Genomic DNA, 20,399 nt, shown 5'->3' with positions numbered 1-20,399 from the left:
TTTTAGTCAACTGTTTTTTTGTATTTTTATTTTATTTTAGTATTTGTCATGTAGATTAAACTGTTCAACGAGAGTTAAAACAGGCCATTTTCTACAGTTATTGTTTTTAGCTATATGTTTATACCCTTTTCATGAACTTTACATTCATATTTTGAATTGTTTCTTTTGAAAAATATTCATAAAAGTGGATAAACCGAAAGCTTATGTAAAATGATCCACTTCTTTCCACTCCCTTGGTGCTGCTGTTTTCTCTCCACAGTCTCTCGTGTGGAGCAGCCCCAGCCACGTTCATCCACTGGGTGTCTTGCATACCACTCATAGCATTAGAAACATTCAGATTGATTTACATTTGGATGATATTAAATTAATATTTGAATATAAACTAACTGACTTGGTGTCAGGAGAATATAGCAACAGCAGTGTGTACACAGCACAGAATGGGAAAACAAGCTGCACACAGCCGGCAGAAACAAATAACAACAGATAATCAAAAACCCTCAACATCATTTCAGTACGTGATCTTTTTTTAGTATCAATGTTGTACATATTTCAAATGTTAATTAACTTGTCAGTAAACATTGAAATAATTTAAAAGTTATGCTTCCACTTTTGCAAGTGACATTTTTAATACAATGAAATTTTGTTTCACTCGTCTGACTATAGGGCTTAAAAAAGATAAAAGAAAAAGAATGGGTTTCATAGAGCCATAGTCATTAAAAGAATCTGAAAATAGCAACTCGCTATCATCTGTTCTCATAGCACGGGTCAGGAGCTCTGACACCTCCAAAATTCCTCCTGTCAGGGTAGGGGGCCATTTGTATTCTCTCTCATTAGGCAATTTGACTAATGACCTGCCGTGGCTGCAGAGCTACTGAGGGACCCGGAGCCTCGCGCCCTCTCTCTTGCAGCAGCCTGAACACACACCCTCTATTGGAATGGCACAGATGGCATGCCCGGGCGACAAAATAAACTACAATATGTCTCCGAGATGCTGTCAGGCCTGGGCACTATTGCTCATGTCAGAGAGGGGCTAAGGGCTGTGAGTGGGCAGAGGGGGTCCTCCTCCAGCTCTCTGTTCATCTACTCACCATTATCTGCAGAGGTGACAGAGAGCGGGTCTGCAACTAGAATAGCATTTCCATGGTCTGCATAAAGAATCCGCCTCAAATTGAGAGTCACACCGACAGGAAAAGTATTGCAATGTCTAGCCTGGCTACACAAAGAGAAAAGGCAACATCCAATTGTTTGGAATATGAAATGCAGCAGGATCCAGATAAAGCTCTAACTTGTATTTGAGCGGCTTTTCTTATTATATCTCATCATTTTATGGTACTAACCAATAGAAATCAGCTCAACCATGAGTAAAAAGTGGTCGTAGATTGTCATTTGCACTTGCAGATTATTGCCCTGACTGTGACTTTCTCACTTAATTCAGGTGTGAGACAGATTCAACCCAAGTAATCGTACTAGACAGAGATCAATGCAATTCTGCTGAATTAGTGAAGTGTAAAATAAAAGTTCATCAACATTCCTAAAGTGTTACTCTTGAGTTGTGGTTCAGGTAATATGAGGTATGCTCGATCACCCCCGCATATTTTTTCATCAGTCATTGTCGGAGCGCAACTCGGTGTGGTTTATGTGTGTGTATGTACGCCTGTGTGCACGGCCATGTCTGTTAGAACCCTGGAAATGCAATGTATGGCGCTGCTGAAGTCCTGGGTGACAGTGCATCCAACAATGGAAGAGTGAGGGATTAGTGCTCAGCCCAGCGTACGAGGAAGCCCTTCCCGCCCTGAAACAGCCATTCATCTGTGCCCAGGGGCTGCAGATGACAATGCAGCCATTGCTCATCGCACCTGACGGAGTCATTAATAAGGCAATGATCCACACGGGGCCTGTGCTGACTCCGTTCTTTACACTACAATCACTCAAGCCACAGGGTCCTCCTTACTTAACGCCACCTCTGCGTTCACCGCCACCACCACCATCATCATCATCATCATCATGATAGTCATTGTACCAAAATTCCTGCCAGATGTTTTCATATTGACTGCACTCACATACTCCAAAAGCCAAATAACTACCCAATTCCCCACACTGCAATACAATCATGAGTTAATGGACTGTAGCCTTGCCATTTGAGCAGCTAGAACATGCTTCATAGTGGGATTCCTGGTCAGAAGATTGGATTTACATTATTTTTGCCCTTTGCACCTTCGGGTTTCTCCGTGGTATCCATTTCTTACCACCAAGTCATCTCCCACACGTCTCCATTTATCTGGATGTAAGATAGCCTCTCTAGTATAGATGGTGGTGGAATACAAAGTGAGATCTGGTTTTAAATGTAATCCTTGAGCAATAAAGAAACTCTGTGGCCTTCAGCTCTGCATTCATCTGTCCACGCCACGCATATCCATCAGCAGCTACAATCTTGGCTTCCCATTGCTGGCTATTGATTCAAACCTATTCTTCCTGCCTGCCTGCCTCTGCCTGACGATGGTGCTCCCAGCGACGCAGTAGTGCATGTTTGTTCACTTGTTTTTATGAGCTAAAACAAGTCATTGGACCTACCCAGTCCCCTTGGTTTGTTTGCTGCTTCATATAGCCACATACCCACAGGCTCTAGGGAGGTGGGTGTTGAGGCTGGGCATTGAAGAGCCCTTGGGGGAGTGGAAAAGGAGGAACTTTGCACTTTCTGAGCCATGCAAGTGGCAAAGCCCATAGCTTTTCCTCAGTTGGCCCACCACTTTGACCCATACCTAAATACCTCAACAGTTGGATTCTCATATCGTTTTGTATCATCAATGGTTCCCAGACACAATCCTAATGATTTTGGTGACTCTGTGACTTTACCTGAAGAGCCACCATTAGGTTGATATGTGTAGTTTTGAGTGAAATATTTCAACTAATGGAGGACTAGTAATAACCTTGGGGGTCACTTAAATGTTCACCGAGGTCTTCATCATCAGGTCAATATTTCAATTATTTCAATTATTTGGTTCATGACTAAATATGGGCAATATTTGTAATTTGTGGTGCTAGTTATTTAGAGATGACATGTCAAGGTAACTTGGTGCACATTTAACCTGCTTATCATTAGACTGTTAGCTTTGCTATTGTTGTTATTGTCGGTAGCTTAAAGAAAGCACTGCTGTGCCCACGTACAGCCTCACGGAGCGGCTAGCGAGGCTGTAGACTCTTGTTATGACTAACGCTACATTTTTACTGAGGGATGTGATTGGAAGCCAAGAAACTAAATAAGCTTCCCTGTGGTCATGGGTGTGAAGGTCAGGCTTTGATTACAAAGATCACATTCTACTTCACTTGTGTGGAAAGTGCCAAACCGTGGATCTGTGTAATAACCAAGAAAGGAAAGCAAGTCACATAAGTGTCAAAGTGAGGTATATTTTAGAACGTCATACTTTATAATATTGCTGTGAACAGGAAAGGCCGAAAGGAGTGCCCGCTCTAAAACGATGACTCATGAACAGCTCCGGCTCACATTTATGAGTTCCTTTTCTTGCGCCAGAGGCCTGATGGACTGTGGGTAAAAGGACGCTAGTTAGAAGCTTGGCCTCTTGATATTTGGGGGCTCCTGTCAAAGCCAACGGCAGCAAGTTTTGCGTCTCCAGATTTGGGAGTTTTATAATGAAGCCAAGCAGCTGCAGTTTTCCCTTCAGTCTGGAAATGAGAGGCTTTGTGTCTCTTGTCACCCTGTGTTAATTTGGGCCCTAATGTATTTTATAAACAAAGAGCTGCTCTCTAGCCTGACAGTCGTGACACCTTGATTCCAGTGCAGGATGCATGCAGTACGGGGTTACACCATTAATAATCAACTGGCAGCCATCACACCATTTTAACCACGATCATTATGATAAAGGGCATACACTTAATTATAGGCCTGCTTAATTATAGCTCTGTTGAAGCTCGTTTGTTTGGTCAAATGCTAATTATACCACCACGCTCTTGGCAAGTCCTCATTTCAATCCACTTTTTGCAGACTGAACAGTGTGGCTTATTTTCATGCAAATTTGATATCTGGTGAATGTTTTGTTTCTCTTCTTTACGCTTTTCTGTGCCTTGTGTGAGCGTGTCTTTGTTTCCGAGGTGAACATCTCTCAGACAAGACGGAATCGGGAACAATCAAGAGTAATTAAACTGGAAGAGGGTTGAGAAATTGCTGGGCTGGAGGAGAGAGTGGAGGTGCTCAAATATGGCGCAGAATAAAAAAGCCTTTCATCTTCTCTCCATAGACGGAAGGAGGGGAGGTGCCGGGGTGGCTGGGGATGTTGATAGCTTTGCTGTTTTATAAACCCACGCTTAGTCTTGTGAAATGCTCAGGATCGCGGATAGGGAGTAATATTTATCTGTCAACCTTAAACTTTGTTTTTTCTTACTTTTTTGCAGCTCTGGACGATGTTCCCTTTGTGATCCCTGGGAAGTTTTGTGAAAACCACAAAGAGGTAAAACGTCTTTGACAAACTTGTGACCAAATAAAAAATGATTGCTTTGTAACAAATAATGGGAGAGTGGTCATGAAAGTTACTGTACAGCTACTTGTCCTACAACTTGTGTAGAGTGGGCCACGATATTTAGTCCTTTTTCACAGTACGCAGCCATTCGTTCTTCCTCCTTTCCTTTCTTCTTCTTTCCTTTCCTTTGCGCTCCTTTTCTTTCCTTTCCTTTCTTCCAGACTGAGTGATGAATGCGTGCAGTCAGGCAAAGCTGGCTCAATGCAGTCCATTTGGCGGGCTGGCAGCGGTTGTCACTATAGCCCCGGTTGTATTGACACTGAGAGGGGGAGGATTAAAGATTTTAAGCATGCTTACTTAGCCATGAGCCTAACCGCCATGTTTCTTGTGTGTGTTTTTTTTTCTTCTTCTTCTTCTTCCTCTCCCTCCTCCTCTCCTGCTTTTGATTTCAGATGCAGCAAGTCAATTTAATGGGCATTACGATCAAATCCCTGGCAGAGATCGAGGAGGAAGTGAGTAGAGGCTGCAACGCTCGGCTGCCACTGACGCCGCTGGCCCAGAATGCAAAGCAAACGGTCTTGGGGTTGTAATTAAGTGTCTGAGACAGCGAGGCCCTGTTGGCTCCACTAAGCCCCAATTGAATAAAAGCATGGCCACGCTAGGCAGCCATTCTCTCTTGAAAGCTGTTCCAAAAAACACTTGACTTTTATTCCCAGTTCTTCTCTCAAACAGCTCAATCTAGCACCTTGCAGTGCTGTAGATCTCCTGGAGCCTTTTCTGGTCAGATTCTACACATTCAACTTTTTCAATCAACTTCATCTCCAGTAGCCAAAAAAAGTTAGAGTTCATGCAGAGCAAATAAAAGCACGACAAAGTCCTCCCCATTTCTGATGAAACACTGTAGCCTGCAGGCATTCTCAGGTGGAAAATCATCTGTGTGCAGCCCATGTGTTTGTGTGAGCGAGAGAAAGAAAGAGTTGGTTTGTGTGTGTGCGCTTTAAAGAGAGTGACAACCCCCCTTCTCTCTCATTAGCACGGTATCTTGGTATCAGAACTGCCAGGAAGTGACAGACCACTGTAAAAGAACAGGTGCTGTTGGGTTTGAGATGTGTTACAGAGCAAACACTCCCTCATCAAACCGGGTGTCTGTTCTGCACTCTGCCTCTGTCTTCTGTCACATACTATCCAAATCACACAGAGTCGCCATCTTGTCATATGGTCATCTGAATGAAGCTCATTGTCAGCGAAGGTATTAATGGCGTGCATGTGTATGTGTGTCTTTTCCAGGGTGGAGACAGGCTGGCTGCTCATCCTATATGCTCTTGTCTTTTTTTTCCCTTCCTCCTCTCCTCTCCTTCTTAGAGAGTGTGATTAGCAGGAGGACACATGGTGAGCTGAGCTGGGGAAGGGAAGGGAAGGGACATGAGAAATCATTAATTACAGCCGCGCTGGAGCTGATGAAGTAAATGTGAGATAGTGTAACACACAGGATTTAGTGAAGTGGACGACAGCACAAGATTAATGGTGGGGCCAGGCTGATGAGGATGAAGTCACAGCTTAGCTTGATAATTAGTTTCCAAGTGGAAACATCCCTCACCATTGTGTTATTTTTACTTCTCTCCTGTTATTATTATCCCACACTGCTATCTGCAGAACAAGGGGGGAAATATAGTCAGTGAAATTCTCGCAAACATGCTGGACAGCGGAGGTGTTTCTTTAGAAAGTGATGCCTGTCAGAATTATTGTATTTTCTTTTCTTTGTCTAGTTTTGCTTGTTTTTCTCTATCAATGTTTCACTATGAATCTAATGACCACCATGTTGTCTGTAGTCAAGGCCTCTGCAGAGGTAGCAGCTCATTCTTGGTAATATAAAACTAAACGAGTACCAATATAGAATTTCAGAAAAAAAGCTCTTTTGAGAATGAGTTTTCTGACTATTGCTAAGCATTTCCTTCTTCTGTCGTCCAGAAGAGGTCACTGTCCGTGCTTAACTGTGGAGCTTTCTTTAAACCCTCTTCGGAAACTGGAGGCGCTTTCAGCACTGAAACCTAATTGCCTCTTTCTAAACCCATTTAAAAAAATATAGATTCATGAAAGAGATGTAATATCAAGAATTCTACATATGCACATGTAATTGAGGAAAACTGTTGTAATCACAGCCACAGTTGTAGATAAGGCCATTTCCTAACAGGCATCACTTAAGCCATGTCTCGGATGATGTTGGTTCCAGCAATTAGGCATTCTTTTCATTTCCCAAATGACTCACAAAACTTGCGGATATTATAATTGCTTTTAGCCACGCATATCTAATTTGTGTCTTTTTAAGTGTTAATTAGTACGCGATTTAAAGTGACATCTTTATGTAGTTTGCTCTGCTGAAAAATGTTGTTGGCGGCTGGCTAATGATTTTCAGAGGGAGTATGCTAGGCTGGATATGCACACATGACAAGATTTTCATTAGCACCTATGTATGATGGGCTTCTAGTGTTTGGAGGGAGTTATCAGTGTGCATGTGTATTTCTGTGCCTGTGTATTGCTTGTGTGTGTTGCCATGTGAATGTATGGAGGGACAGTAGTGTACAGGGGGTATGTGAGAGGTGTGAGAGGGAGAGCTCCAAATAGAGGTGGAATTAATGAAGACAACATGTCACATATTTTTGGCAGTGGAGCAGGGACAGGAAATGAAGCTCTGCTCGTCTGGGTGACTGCCGCCCATGTTCTAGTGTGTCACTGTCCTGTCAGCCTGTGTATAAAACTGGCAGACATTGATACATGCTCTCCCTGATAACACCCCATTCCCCCATCCATCATCCACACACACACACACACACACACACACACACACACACACACACGTGTGCACACAGGATTATTTATTTACTGTGCCAGATGTTGAGACTGAATTTTTGTGTGGTGGGGGGCTGAATTTCCTCACAACTAACAGGCTGGTAATATGTGACAGGTTCTGGGTAACTTGCAGCTTCCCCTCAAGTAGATGAGAATCAGAGAAGGTGGTGTTTTGATCGAGAACCCGGTCTGAGCCGCCGCGGCTCCGTGGCTTCTGTTGGAGATTTGGAAACTTATTTCAGTGATCATAGAGCATCACCTAGTGCTGTGCTGCAGTAATACAACTGTCTAACTTGGGAAAGTGAGCACCACTTTGTCACAAAACTGCTCCCAACACAAAATAATTATGTGTTGTTATTGTGTGACAATGTTGACGATTGTCTAATCAGACATTATGCTTTTTATTATTGTCAATCATTCAATTGCCATATGTACTTTACTTATGGACTTTCTTTATTTTTCACATGTATAAAATGGATTTTTTGTAATCGATTTTTTAAAGTGGATTGTATTAAGTTATATGTTCCAGAAGTACTCATTGTGTTTGGGTAATGTCAATCCAACTTTTTATCTTCTGATACCGATTCCAGTACCGCAGCTGATACCATCTTTTCTATCCTCTTTCACATATCTATACCTCTCGAAGAGAAACTTAGAAGTCATTGTGTGAAGTAACTTGAGGCCAGAGTTAGCTGTGGACCCAATGTGAATGTAACTGGGAGCGCTGAATGGTGTAACATTAAAGAAATAGATATTGGTGTGGATCGGTTGCATTATGGCCTGTAGGTCTGTATCAAGGCCAAAAGCAATCTTCCGTTTCCTTTGAACCCAGAATGGTGTGCCCTCCTTTTTTTTGTTATATTTGGGTTTGTGCCAAAAAAGGAGAAAACACTTCAGACACCAAAATCTAAAAGGTTCTTCTCAATATGGTACCACATGTTTTTCTTTCATAATTCATTTTTTTCATACAATAGAAGGAGTTTAAATCATCATGTATGTAACGGCAAAAATTACACACTTTCCTGCCTTTGAGCCAAGAACGTTGTCCATGTGTCATATCCATGCCATGCCAGAAGAGGGCAGTGTTCGTTTGTATTTTCTTACTCTTGCTTTCAAAGTAGGGGAATAACATTCAATCAATCATTTTTCATCTATTAGTCAATTTAACATCACATAATAACATTCAGATAGTTGCTTTAATCCCTGTGGTGGTTTCTTGGTTTCATTCTAGTATTTTCTTAATTCCTTTGGTATTAATTGTTAAGATGATACAAGTTAATTATGATTTTGTTCTGCTTTTATGATTTTTTTTAGTATTTATTAACGCATACTTTTTTTCTCCTCATCCTTCTCCTGCAGTTTTACTACAACTTCACCACAGAGCGAAGTATTGCTGTGTGACTTTCCACCCAGCGTTCACACCCCGGCAGACAGCCACGTCGACTGAAACACTACAGATGCATTACTTGTGAAATAATATAGTATTAAAATAAAGAAAAAGTTTGGGATGTAATGCAATTGTAAATTTAAAATAATAAACATTTTCTAACAATGATTTATTAGTTGAATTATGTTTTGATAATGTACAACTGTGCACATTGAATTTTAGAAGATTTTCAACTTATTAATCCTGACTTTTCTAAACGTGTGTTCTGTGTTATCTTACTCAGATAGTATCACAATAAATGTCCCGCCCAAAATAAACCAAGCTAATTAATATCCCGTAACAGATGAATTAATAAAAGTCTGTTTGCTGTGACTCACGTTCTGCTCATCAGAGTTACGGGGCCGTGCTGACACTGAGTAGTCAGGGAGGACAAAGGGGAGAGAAGCAGCCTCATCACATGCAAACAGGCTCCGCTGATGTTCATTTTCCAGCGGAAGCATCTATCCATCACAAAGTTCATCATGAGCAGCGTGCAGCAACAGCGAGCAGAGCTTTGAGACACAGGAGCCTTTTACTTTACCACAGACGCCCACCCACGTCAGCAGTGACTCCTCTCCTGAGTCAGGCCTTTAAGAGGAGAAGAGCACACACTTCAGCTCTGGGGATATCATATTAAATGTGTTGTTCTGTCTGCAGAATTATTATTTTTTAATAGGAATTTATATCTACAAATGTATATTTTCCAAATTTCCAAAGCACAAGAAAATATGTAATTGTGAAACTGAATATTCTTTTGGTTCAGAAGACAAACTTACACTTTGATACTAAAACATCACTATCTTCTTACTTTTGGTCACATGTCATTTGTAATTATTTAAGTTGTCAGAAATCATGTGCACATTTTTGCAGGCGTAATTAATATTATAAACTCATTAATGGATTAATGCTCCTGTCGTTAATTTGAGTTTGTGAACTTATTGATTCCGATAACAATGCAGAATTTGTTTTCCTGGATTTTGGTTTTCACAGGTGATTGCTGAAGCGTACAGCAGGTGACAACGATCCTTAAGCATTTGTGTTAACTCCTCTGTTCTGCTGCTGAAACCAGACCGACGTCTGAAGAATCCTCTGTAGAGGAAACCGCTTTCACGCTCCTTCATGAAGGTGACACTCATGTCGGTGAAGCCCTAGAGCGCAGTGACAGGCTGCGACAGCCCGCCTCCCTGCTGTGCTTAGAATGATGCACATGCACAGTATGCCATTTGTATCCAGTTTCACACACAGGTTGTACAAGCAAAACTCTCCATTTTCCACAATAACTCTATTGATACGCGTGAGGACGATAATGTGACTATTATACCAACCACTAAATCCATTTCCCATTGTTCAGACTGGATGTAATTCATATCAGATTGTGTGTAATGCACAGCTGACTCAAAAATAAATGTAATTCATATTCTATATTTTTTTGTATTATTAAAAAAAATTGTGAAAAAAAACAAAACCAACAATGGAGATTGTTACTAACTTGCATTATTTGCGTAGCCAAAATCTGATATACAGTAGCTTATTGCTCTGCACCAAAGAGCTCTTGTTGTCCAGAAACTATTAAAATCAGTGAGCCGCCCCGTTGCTTTGGGTCGAGTTTGTTTTGAGTCCATTCCACAAACCCGGTCCCGCTGCTGTAAATGCACAGTAGCCCACCAAATCTACAGCACAAGTTTAATAACCTGGCTGGCTGCCTAAGGAAATCAAAAAGGAAGGTATATATTCTTGATACATTCTTCTTTATGTTTCCTTAAGTTGGTAGGTGAGATGCTACCACCTGTGTTACCTGCTGGTCAAAGTATTAAAATAGAGGCGACTAGTCATTAAATGAGATGTGTTGACCATTACAAAACTATGTATATTTTTGCCGGCCTCCATTTTCGTACTGTGCGCAATGTGAGCAGCATTCAAGATGTTGCTGTTATCGGCAGGTAGAGTCTGACGGTAGCTCTGCAAGTCAGATGTGGTAGATGAAGCTATCCCTATCGGTCTGTGTTCTTGGTATGAGAAGCGATGAAGCCAGACTCTCCAGATGGGCACAGAGCTTTCAGAACCACAACTCCCTCATGAGCCCTGCCCAGCATCACCCATCAAAAAGCTGCCTCACATGGTTTTACTTTTCCTTTCACTTCACTTTATGATATGGAAAATAATAATGATTTTCAGAGACCGCATTTTAAAATTAAAATGGAAACAATCTTTTTCTGTCTTTAAGCTGTGCAGCAGTTTGAAGGCTAAAGGAGTAGTTAAAGGCTGTTGTGTGTCTCTACGCATTTCACATGTGGCCAATCTGTTTCAAGGTATCTTTTAAAGTCCCTATCTCTGACCTCCAAGGCCCACTTTGCGCTCCTCGCGTTGCTCAGTTGAAGTCGAGTTGCACTGCAGAGTAACACATCAAAGCCCCACCCTCTGTGAGTCAGCCAGATGTCCCGTGGTCATTTTTAAACTCACACCCTGGTGCATGACATGGAGCAGTGTGTAAGCATGTAGACAGAGGTGGATGGGCCGTTTCGAAATTGGAAAAGGAAGCCTGTATTTATGAGGTGGTTTGAGGTGCTGTGTTAAGACAGGCTTAGCCTGCCACTCTCTCTCTGACAGCCCTGTTTCCCCCTGAGCAGGGGCGACCAGAGACGGAGAGAGGTGAAGGAGTGAAGGCAGGAAACCTGTCAAAGCCGGTCCAGACCAGACCTGGACCCATGGTGAACAGACTCAGACAGTTGACGGAGCAAGCCACACTGACGGAAGATGTAAAGCGTAATGTTTACGTGATTCATATTTTCATAACAAGAAAAAAACAGGAAACATCGGAAAAGTGTTTCCTAATGTGAGCCCAGTGCATGCTGGGACAAGCTGAACCTTCCATGACCTTAAACAGGAAAAGCTTTGTAAGAAAAAATATTATTTTAAGAAGCAGACACAAGTTATAGCAAGTTGAAACACTCTCTCTGCCATTTACCAGTTAACTCCAAAAGTCCTGTCTCTTCATTCCTCGTTGATGTCATCGCATGCTGGAGTGCCCCGTTGAGATTTAAAGCGTGAGGTTGGACGTGTGGTCTTCTCCATACCTGCCGCCTTAACAAGCCCTCTGGCTGCACTCCGAGGGGAGGCTCACATCAAATCTGTCTTTCTGTACCTCAGCGAGAGGTAAGATGAGTGATCTCCCAGTGCAGGGATCCCCTCTCCCCCACTCGGCGGCCCTCCTCCCCTCCCGCTCTGCCACAGCGGCCAGCCCATGTGAGTCAAATTATTGTAATTGAGCAAGGATGGAGTCGGGTGTGAGGTGATCTCTCTCTTCATCCCCTCCCTCCCGCTCTCCCTCGCTCCCTCTTTCTCTCTCGGTTATTTCTCCACATGTTGTGAAAATGACCAGCAAGCATCTCTTTTTTTCATCGGTCTAAGACTGCCCGTAACACAGAAATCAATTAACTCCTTTCAAGTCAGATCAAAGGCCCAATACACCGTCCAGGTCCCTCCACAACCTGGGGGACAATTAACTCTCCCTTTGGACAGAGACCAGGCTGGACAGATGAAGGGGCGCTGCTGCCACTGTTCACATACGTGTGAAGCAGTTGTAAACAAATGGGAAGTGATCAGCATCATTTCAACAAGCACACCCCTGATGTACCAGTTAGTTGTGCATCAACACAACAGGGTAATATGTTTTAATTAATGTGCTTTGGACATCGAGCCAAAACGAAAAAGGACTTTGACTTCCGTATTTATTTTAACGGATATAAGAGGACATGTGGCTGGCATGGCCATGGCTGGATTATGAGACAAATGGGCCCCTGGGAACAGACGTGTAAAAGCCCCCCGGCCTGCCTATAGGAGCAAGACTGATGACACAAAACAACTAACAATGCTTTATGCTGTTTGTTCTTTGTATTTCTGTAGTTGTGTTTTGTCTCTTGTGGCCTTTTTTGTCTCTTTGCGGTCATTTTGTGTGTCTTTCATGTAGTTTGGTCTGTGTTTGTGGACATGTTGCATCCCTCTGTGGTCTTTGTATGTCCATTTGTCGTCAGATGGTGTTTCTTTGGTTCTTTAAGGTTGTTTTGCATTACTTTGTGGTCTTATTGTGTCTCTTTGATGTGTGTGTATATATATATATATATATATATATATATATATATATATATATATATATATATATATATATATATATACATCTTTGGTTGTTTGCGCCTCTTGGGAGGCGCTTTGCATTCATTTCGATGTGGTTGTTTTGGCTACAGCCCAGTCGGCCCTTGACCCCTTGGGCCTCTGTACCGTTCTGTTGTGCCTGTTCAGTAAGACCTCTATGGGTATAGTTGTGGCACAACATAGTGTAAAGTTTAACATCAAACCTTTTGGACAAGGGGAGCAAAGGGAGCTTTCGTCCACAGACAGGTGCACTGACCCTGTCCACCCCTGAAGGTGCCACTTGCATTTTATTGGACATTTAGGGCCGGCCAGCATTTTTTTAACAGCCACCTGGATGCAATAAAGGACCAGCTCCTGAGCTCTGGCTGCCCAGAGGATTTCCCAGCAGCTCCCGTGGGACCTCTGGCTAGTTAAGATGTTTATTAAGCTGAAAGTGGTCCAGTGGGAAAACACAGCACTTCTGAGAGATTCGGGCCAGCAGTTTTCTTGTTAGTCGGAGCGCTCCCCGGAGAATTGGCTTTCTTTTTCTTTCAAACCTCAGAGGGAGGACAGGGTCAGTTCACAGGGCACAAGGTTGACCAACTGGTAACTAGGCACATGAACCCAGGAAGGGACTATCTAGAGACCATCAAGGTCAGCTTGGAGAGATTCCCACAGTTCCCAAACTGAGTGCTGTAGCTAAACACATGCTAGGTAGCTATAGAAATATGATTGTCTAAATTTTTATTAATATCTTGTGGAAGCAGGCTATATGGCTATAGCTAATTAGAGAATGTCTCTCAAGGTTTGCATTTATATGTGAGCTTGGTTTTAGTGTATTTTCTCCGAAAACATCTTCTGAACCTATTTTACTTTCTTTAAATGATTGACAGAAGCTATAATCTAAATGGGAGTGGATATCAAAACTTCTTCTATACATCGGTGTTAGTTTTGTTTTAATGCTGAACTGAAGTTCTTTGAAGAAAATGTCCATCCAGGGTGTTGTGGCGTTAGTTCAGCTCGCTGTGTGACAGACGTTGACCTCACTAAGCTCAGCTGGATCGCTAGTTCAAAGCGCTTTAGCCTCGGGCACTCTGCCCTCATAACTTTAGTTAGCCTGTTAGCCTTGTTTTGATTTCTCAAAGTTTACCGGCTCTGCTTAAAGGAGAGGAGTTTAGAGAAAATGTAGAGGGATATTTACAATTGCCTCTCTACTGCTCATGATTATTATGATTATTACATTTTTGGGTGTTTAATTTTGAACTTTCTCGGGGCCAAACTGAAGAGCCGATGGTTAGCACATTGTGAACTGAGCAGCACATGCGGCCAGTGATGGGTTTTTAGTGCTCTCTGCCTAATGTTCAGGACAGATTAAAAAAGGTTTGCCTGTGACAGATGCTGTCTAGATCTTCACTACCAGATCCACCCAGCTGCAAAACATCTGGCTGGATTTCTACCTTTTTCTCTGAAGTGCAGCCCATTAATGACACACCCACAATCATACATGTGTCCATGCACTCGCATTCACGACACAGAAAACACGTCCAGCGTGTTTATTGAGACAAAGACAAAAGAATCACACATATGCAGATGTTTGATTATAAGTTTTCTTTTATTGCTGCGTATTTTAATTTATTTTGTTTTTCTTCTTGCGTATAACTCATAGATTGATCTTGCTTCCAGTTTCATTCTCCACACATTTGTTTGCCGTGAAAACAAAGCAATTCCAGCTCTGTATCACAGCCGGTATATATGTGTAGATGTGTTTAGAATATCTTTCACTACTTCAGCCGCGAAGTCTGCCAGCACATGCAATTTATTCAGCAGACAGAATTTATGCATTCCACATGAGGAGCGGGTAGCGAAGGCCTACGCTTGTTGTTAATGGCACACATCCTAAAATCATGCTCCTGGCCTCCTGCAGCCTCCACTTTTTTTGCGTCAGAGGACATTTTTGCGGAGACAAATCCACTGAATAGCATGCTCATCTGATGAAAGCTGCTGCAAAGCTTGCCTGAGCTGAAGCACTTTTTGCTAATGATGAAAACAGTCATGTGATAACAAATGCCACGTATCCCGCTGTGGCAAGACAATAAAATATCAGTTGCTTATATCAACAAAAGCCAGCGTTTTCCACGTTTTTAAAAGCCTTTTCTCAAAGGGCAAACCATTGTTTTCTTTCCGTGCCGCTTTTCCACTCAGCACCTCTGTGAGGAATATTGAATGGTCCTTGTTAGGGAAAGATTTCAAATTGTTTCGGCTCTCATCTAGAGTTAAAGAAAGTCCCTAAAACATGTGGGTGTGTGACATTTGGAGACCATGGTTTAATTTTGTTTAAAATTCCCATGCAGTAAGTTGTTCCTCATGTGTCTGAACAGCTTAAGCTCACATGCAGATTGTTTGGCCACCGCCTGTCCGTGAAGTGAAACAGAAGGGAACGGGAGATCCCCACATCAGAGAATAAACATATTTTGTTATTGCTAAGTTTCAGAATGTATTATTTGTTACCATCTGTGATCCATCTTTGAGAAACGTTTCGTAAATGTTTTGAAGATAATCCTTTGGAAAAAGAAAATATTCATTTAGTTTTAACCAACCATTCATTTTTTGATTTGTATTATTATTGCATGGCACAATTCACAAAGAATTTACATTTTAGTTCTCATGACTTAACCACACAAAAACTATGGGGGGAGAATAACAACTTAAATCCACTTAATTTACTGTAAATCATTATGGAAGATGTAAAATATGTGATTTTGTATTTTGAGAATGAAAATGTTTTTTTGTTTTTTTTTAAACATGGGCAGCAATACTTTTTAAATTTAATTTGTGGAGTATTTGGCAAATTCATGAAATGAAAAATTCAAAACATATTTTGTTAATTTATGTTTATCCTGTGATAAGCTGTATTTGCATTGAAGTACACGACAAACAATAATCACATAAACAGTATAAAGAAGAGAAAAACTAAACTGACACTACTATGATGAGAACATGCATTTAAAACATTTTAACATGCATATATATATATATATATATATATATATATATATATATATATATATATATATATATATATATATATATATATATATATATGGGGTAAAGTTGTGTTTTCACATTTTAGATTCAGAAAATTGCAATTGATAGGTTTGAAAATAAATATATAGAAATATATGATTAAAGATGAAATGTTGTAAAACAATGTTGTATGACCTTTATCTAAACATTTACAAGTCGGTGTCTACACATGGTGTTTCTATTGTTCTTATCAAAAGCTTTACAGATTAAATAAATAGGGAAATGAAACTATGAAAACACACATGCCCTAAAAGCCTGCCTAAAGTATTTTTTAAATAAGGTTTTACTTTTACTTTACTTAAGTAAAGTAAATTCAATTCCAGCACTTTGTACTTTAATGACATTTTAACAAAGAATGATAGCATGCCCTTTTTGTGACTTGAAAGAATAGAGTAATGTTATTTTCTTTAATTATTTTATTTACATCATGTCGTGCTTCATTCTCTAGTCGTTTCCAATTATTTCATATAAGTATTTCTTCAGTTGTGGTATTTTTAAGTTATAATATAAGTTTTGCTGTGGAGCAGTAGGGTAGGTTGTACTGTCTGATTTTGTCCAGCAGGGGGCGATATTGTAATTTAGATTGCAGGTTTAGGTGTTTCTGGTAATATCGCATGCAACTGAGAAGTAATATGTGTTGGGCTGAGTCAGGGGACCAGATGCATAAATCTGACTGCATCCTGGATCACTGTCATCAGGTGACACACAGTCTGGTCTATAGCTCAGGATGGTGATTTGTAGTGTAGTGATCTTTACCAAAACGGCAAGACATTTAAATACATTGAACAAAAAACGCCTTTCAGTCAGTTGTCTTTTCTCTAGATTTTAATTAAATGGTTATGCGTATTATTCTATTTTCTTTTTTATTGTTTTAAAAGTGCAAAATCCCTTGGGGGCATTTTTGAATGCCCAGAACATTACTCTGAAATATATGTAAATAGATTTAACACAGGGTCTGGACTTCAAACAGTAATATTTACATCTAATACTATGATATTATTTAGGGTATTTCCCTGTATTTAATGGTTCATATGCACTCATAATTCAATTACATCAAGATCGTTAACTCAAAACATTACAACATAATTATTTTAATGATTACCAATACACGTGTATTATCTTTATAAAACTTGCATAGTGATGGAATCATATGCATTACGGGTCTACGCATTTATTGTATGTGCTATATTGTGTGCGCAATATTATGAGATCTTATGTTAATTACATTACAGCTAGTTTTGCTCCGTGCCGGAACAAATGCAGGTAAACAGTTCTCAGTCTCACATTTCAAACTTGTAGGTCAGCTTGCTGTCTCGCAGCTCTGTCAGGCCATCTGTCAAAAACTCAATAAATTTGTCAGTAGGAAGAAAAAAAAAACTGAATCCAATAAATCATAACATAAACAAATATAGCCATTGGTTGACAGTGCTGTATTATACTTTGGCTAAATCCTGGGGGAGTTGGGATTATCCTGCAGTATCTTTCTTTCTTTCTTTTTTTGCCATGTGCTTCAGGAGAATACAATCAGGAATATGTGTCTGATGGGGAAAAGATGGATATGATGGAGAGAAAAAGGCTACACTGTTTTTCTTCTGAATTCAAGCAAACTCAAATGAATAAATAATGCTGATAGGAAATATTAAGACACATCTACAAAATCAGATGGATTCCAGTTGTGACTTGAATTAAAAATCCCAGCCAGTTGTTTCATGCTACTTTAGTATTCAGGGGCCCTGAGGCCCGAGGCCCTGCATCTCATCCCCTATTTGTTATTTCAGCAGTGCGCCGCCGCCTGTTCGCCTCCTGTGTGAAATCACTGTGCAACAACATTCACTTTTTAGGGCCAGGAAGGCCACGAACAAAAAAAAAAAATGCGGAAACCGTTCAAATTTAGCAAGACGAAAAAGAAAGTGATCAAATACCAGTTGAATCTTTGCAAACCTCCAGTGAGCGTTGCTGCTGATCCACGACCGGCTGCGTGGACGCGACGCGCTTCGCCCTCGAAAACCTCTCCACAGCCCATAATGAGTTCACTCAAACGTCCTGATATGCGGGCTAAACGAAAAATGACACACACAACATTTCCTAAAGCGTATTGTGCACGAGCAATACTGCTGCTGCTGCGTTTAAGATGCTCAAGTGTAACACGACAAACAAATTATAAAGAAGCCGGTTTTACTTCGTTTCTTTCATTCTAGCTTAAAAAAAGCAAACAAGCATCATGGAGAGCTTAGAAACACTCATTAAAGGATCAAAGTGAGTTAACTATCAAAGTCTTCTACCCATGCAATTTAGGGAGCCATTATGTCTTTGGTTTGCTGAGTTTCTCCTTTGAGGATTTCAACTGTTCTTCACATTTCCACTCAGGTATTTTATTTTTTAAATGCTTATCTTTGCGAGTTGTTTGGGGCATAATTAATCTGATATCTTTTCATTTTAAGAAAAATCACAATAATGACATAAATGTAACTTTTATTACAGTCCACATATTCATATTTTAGCTTGTCGTTGAGGATTATTGCCTCGCTTGTAGCCTGCGGGCGGGCTGCAGGCCTGACTGAGATATGTGAGTTATTCTCTGGGTTGGAAAATGAATGGATCCTACGTGGCGTATAAACAGCGTGATGTTAATGTAATTAAAGTAGACAATGGTCGATATGTTTATACATATATTTAGATTTGATTGATGCGTTTGTTTGGATTAGATTGAAATGTAACAAAGTCATGAAATAATGTCTTGTGTTTAACGTATTAAGTGTCAGTTTTGTATCATTCTGGTAATTCTTTATCTTTTCAGAACAGGCCTAAATGCATTTATAAAGACACAGTATTGTAAACATTGTTTAGGTTTTGTGAGCGCACTTTTACTCAAACTTTCTGTCTCTTCTATTGTAAGAAATCCGACAATTTTTCGAGGCAAAACTGTTCGTTTTTTTTTTTCGCAATTCTTAATTTTGCTTTCGCTAATCCGTTTAAGTACAATATCATATTTTCCAGAAATAATTTTCTTTTCTACTGCCTTCAAAGCTAATTTCTTTCCATATTCAGAGTCATTACACTCACCGTGAAAACTAATCGAAATCACAGCAGCCTGCAGGAATGTGCGCTGCTCTAATGGCGCATTATAATGGTCTCTTACCTTTCCGATGGATGCAACAGTTCTGGTTACTTAAAAGTAAATTGCTTAACTTAAGGAGGCCATTGCTTTCTGCGCTGCACACCTGCTGCAACGGCTTTTTTTCCTTCTTCTTCTTCCTGCCTTATAGGCAGAAGAGGGAGGGCTGGTCATGAGGCTCATTAAAACACCGCCGGCTAAAAGTTGGCGGATTGATTTATTGAATGAATGTTTGATGTCCTCATACACACAAGTGACCTGGCCGATAGGCTAACTGCTGAATGGACGCAGGGGGAGGGCGAGGAGCGCGGGACACGAGATGTATTAGCCTATATGTTTTTAAAAATGTATTGATTATATTGTATCGCGCTCAGCTCGTAATGCTTCTTAGTGCTACGATAATCCAATATAGTGTGCAGCGCCGGTAATTGACCCCATGCTGACAGAAGGGCTGCAAAGAGAAGAAAACACAAACAGCTAAGCCAGCCAGGGATGGATGACTTCATGACTGGCAGGTACGGACTGATCCTGGTTTTAACACAGTGCGTGTACGAGTGTTCTTTTAATGAAAAATATATAATCCGTATTCATATCATATTTATTTGAGCTTTAAATATTTCTTTGTTAGAATAAAACAACTATTACAAAAGGTGAACGTACTGATTTATTTTCTCTGACTTGTCGGTACCGCAGCTGTTCTCCCGGTGACCAGCAGAGGGCCTCGCCAACAGGCTGCTCTCTGTCTCCAAACTGGGCTACAGGTCAGCGTCACAAAGAGCATCAGAAACATCCGCGAGGCCTTCACGCAGAGAGATGTGCACACACATGTCACGTGGACGTGTGTCCTTATGCTTTTCAATCTAATGCAATTGGAAATATATGACAGATGTATTTTATGACGGTTATAATAATGTGTTATAATAAATAGCATTACCACCGTTGCTGTTGTGTCTGTCATACTCTCATAATTTCTTCATTGTGTACGATTCAGCAGCAGGTCTTTATTTGTTTTATTAAGATTACAATAAAAGCTAGCGTGAGTGTATCTGATCATATGCTCTACAAATACGTGTCCTAAAACGTGTGTCCCATGTGTCCGGTCCTCAGTGCGCCGGTGTCTGCGGCTATATCTTATTTAAAGAGCGTGATAACAATGAGCCTCTCATGCAGCGTGACATAAGGAGCAGCGCGCAATCCCTTTAGCAGCCCTGTAATTTCAGACAGGCCTCAATGCACCATCCTCCAGGACATTCGCAAACGTCTTGATAACACCTTAACTATGTGTGTACTGATCTCTCAATAATAATAAATATTGTATATCATTTTT

At 40.7% G+C, this 20,399-nt stretch overlaps 1 protein-coding gene across 1 annotated transcript in view; it reads left to right on the top strand.

Moving 5' to 3' along the window:
- Window positions 1-8,773, top strand: part of LOC137779185 (multivesicular body subunit 12B-like) — a 29,708-nt gene extending 20,935 nt beyond the window's left edge. The window contains exons 7-9 of the mRNA XM_068566739.1: window positions 4,408-4,463; window positions 4,925-4,984; window positions 8,679-8,773. Coding sequence (XP_068422840.1) covers window positions 4,408-4,463; window positions 4,925-4,984; window positions 8,679-8,720 — 158 coding nt within the window. The 3' untranslated portion in view covers window positions 8,721-8,773. The remainder of the gene's footprint in view (window positions 1-4,407; window positions 4,464-4,924; window positions 4,985-8,678) is intronic.
- The last annotated feature ends 11,626 nt before the right edge of the window (window positions 8,774-20,399 follow it).

The sequence above is a fragment of the Clinocottus analis genome, unplaced genomic scaffold (assembly GCF_023055335.1).
Source record: "Clinocottus analis isolate CAN_PGR_092001 unplaced genomic scaffold, fCliAna1.0.p SCAF_7, whole genome shotgun sequence".
NCBI lineage: Eukaryota > Metazoa > Chordata > Actinopteri > Perciformes > Cottidae > Clinocottus > Clinocottus analis.
Note: the sequence above shows the minus strand (reverse complement) of the source record. Positions and strands in the feature narration are given on the sequence as shown.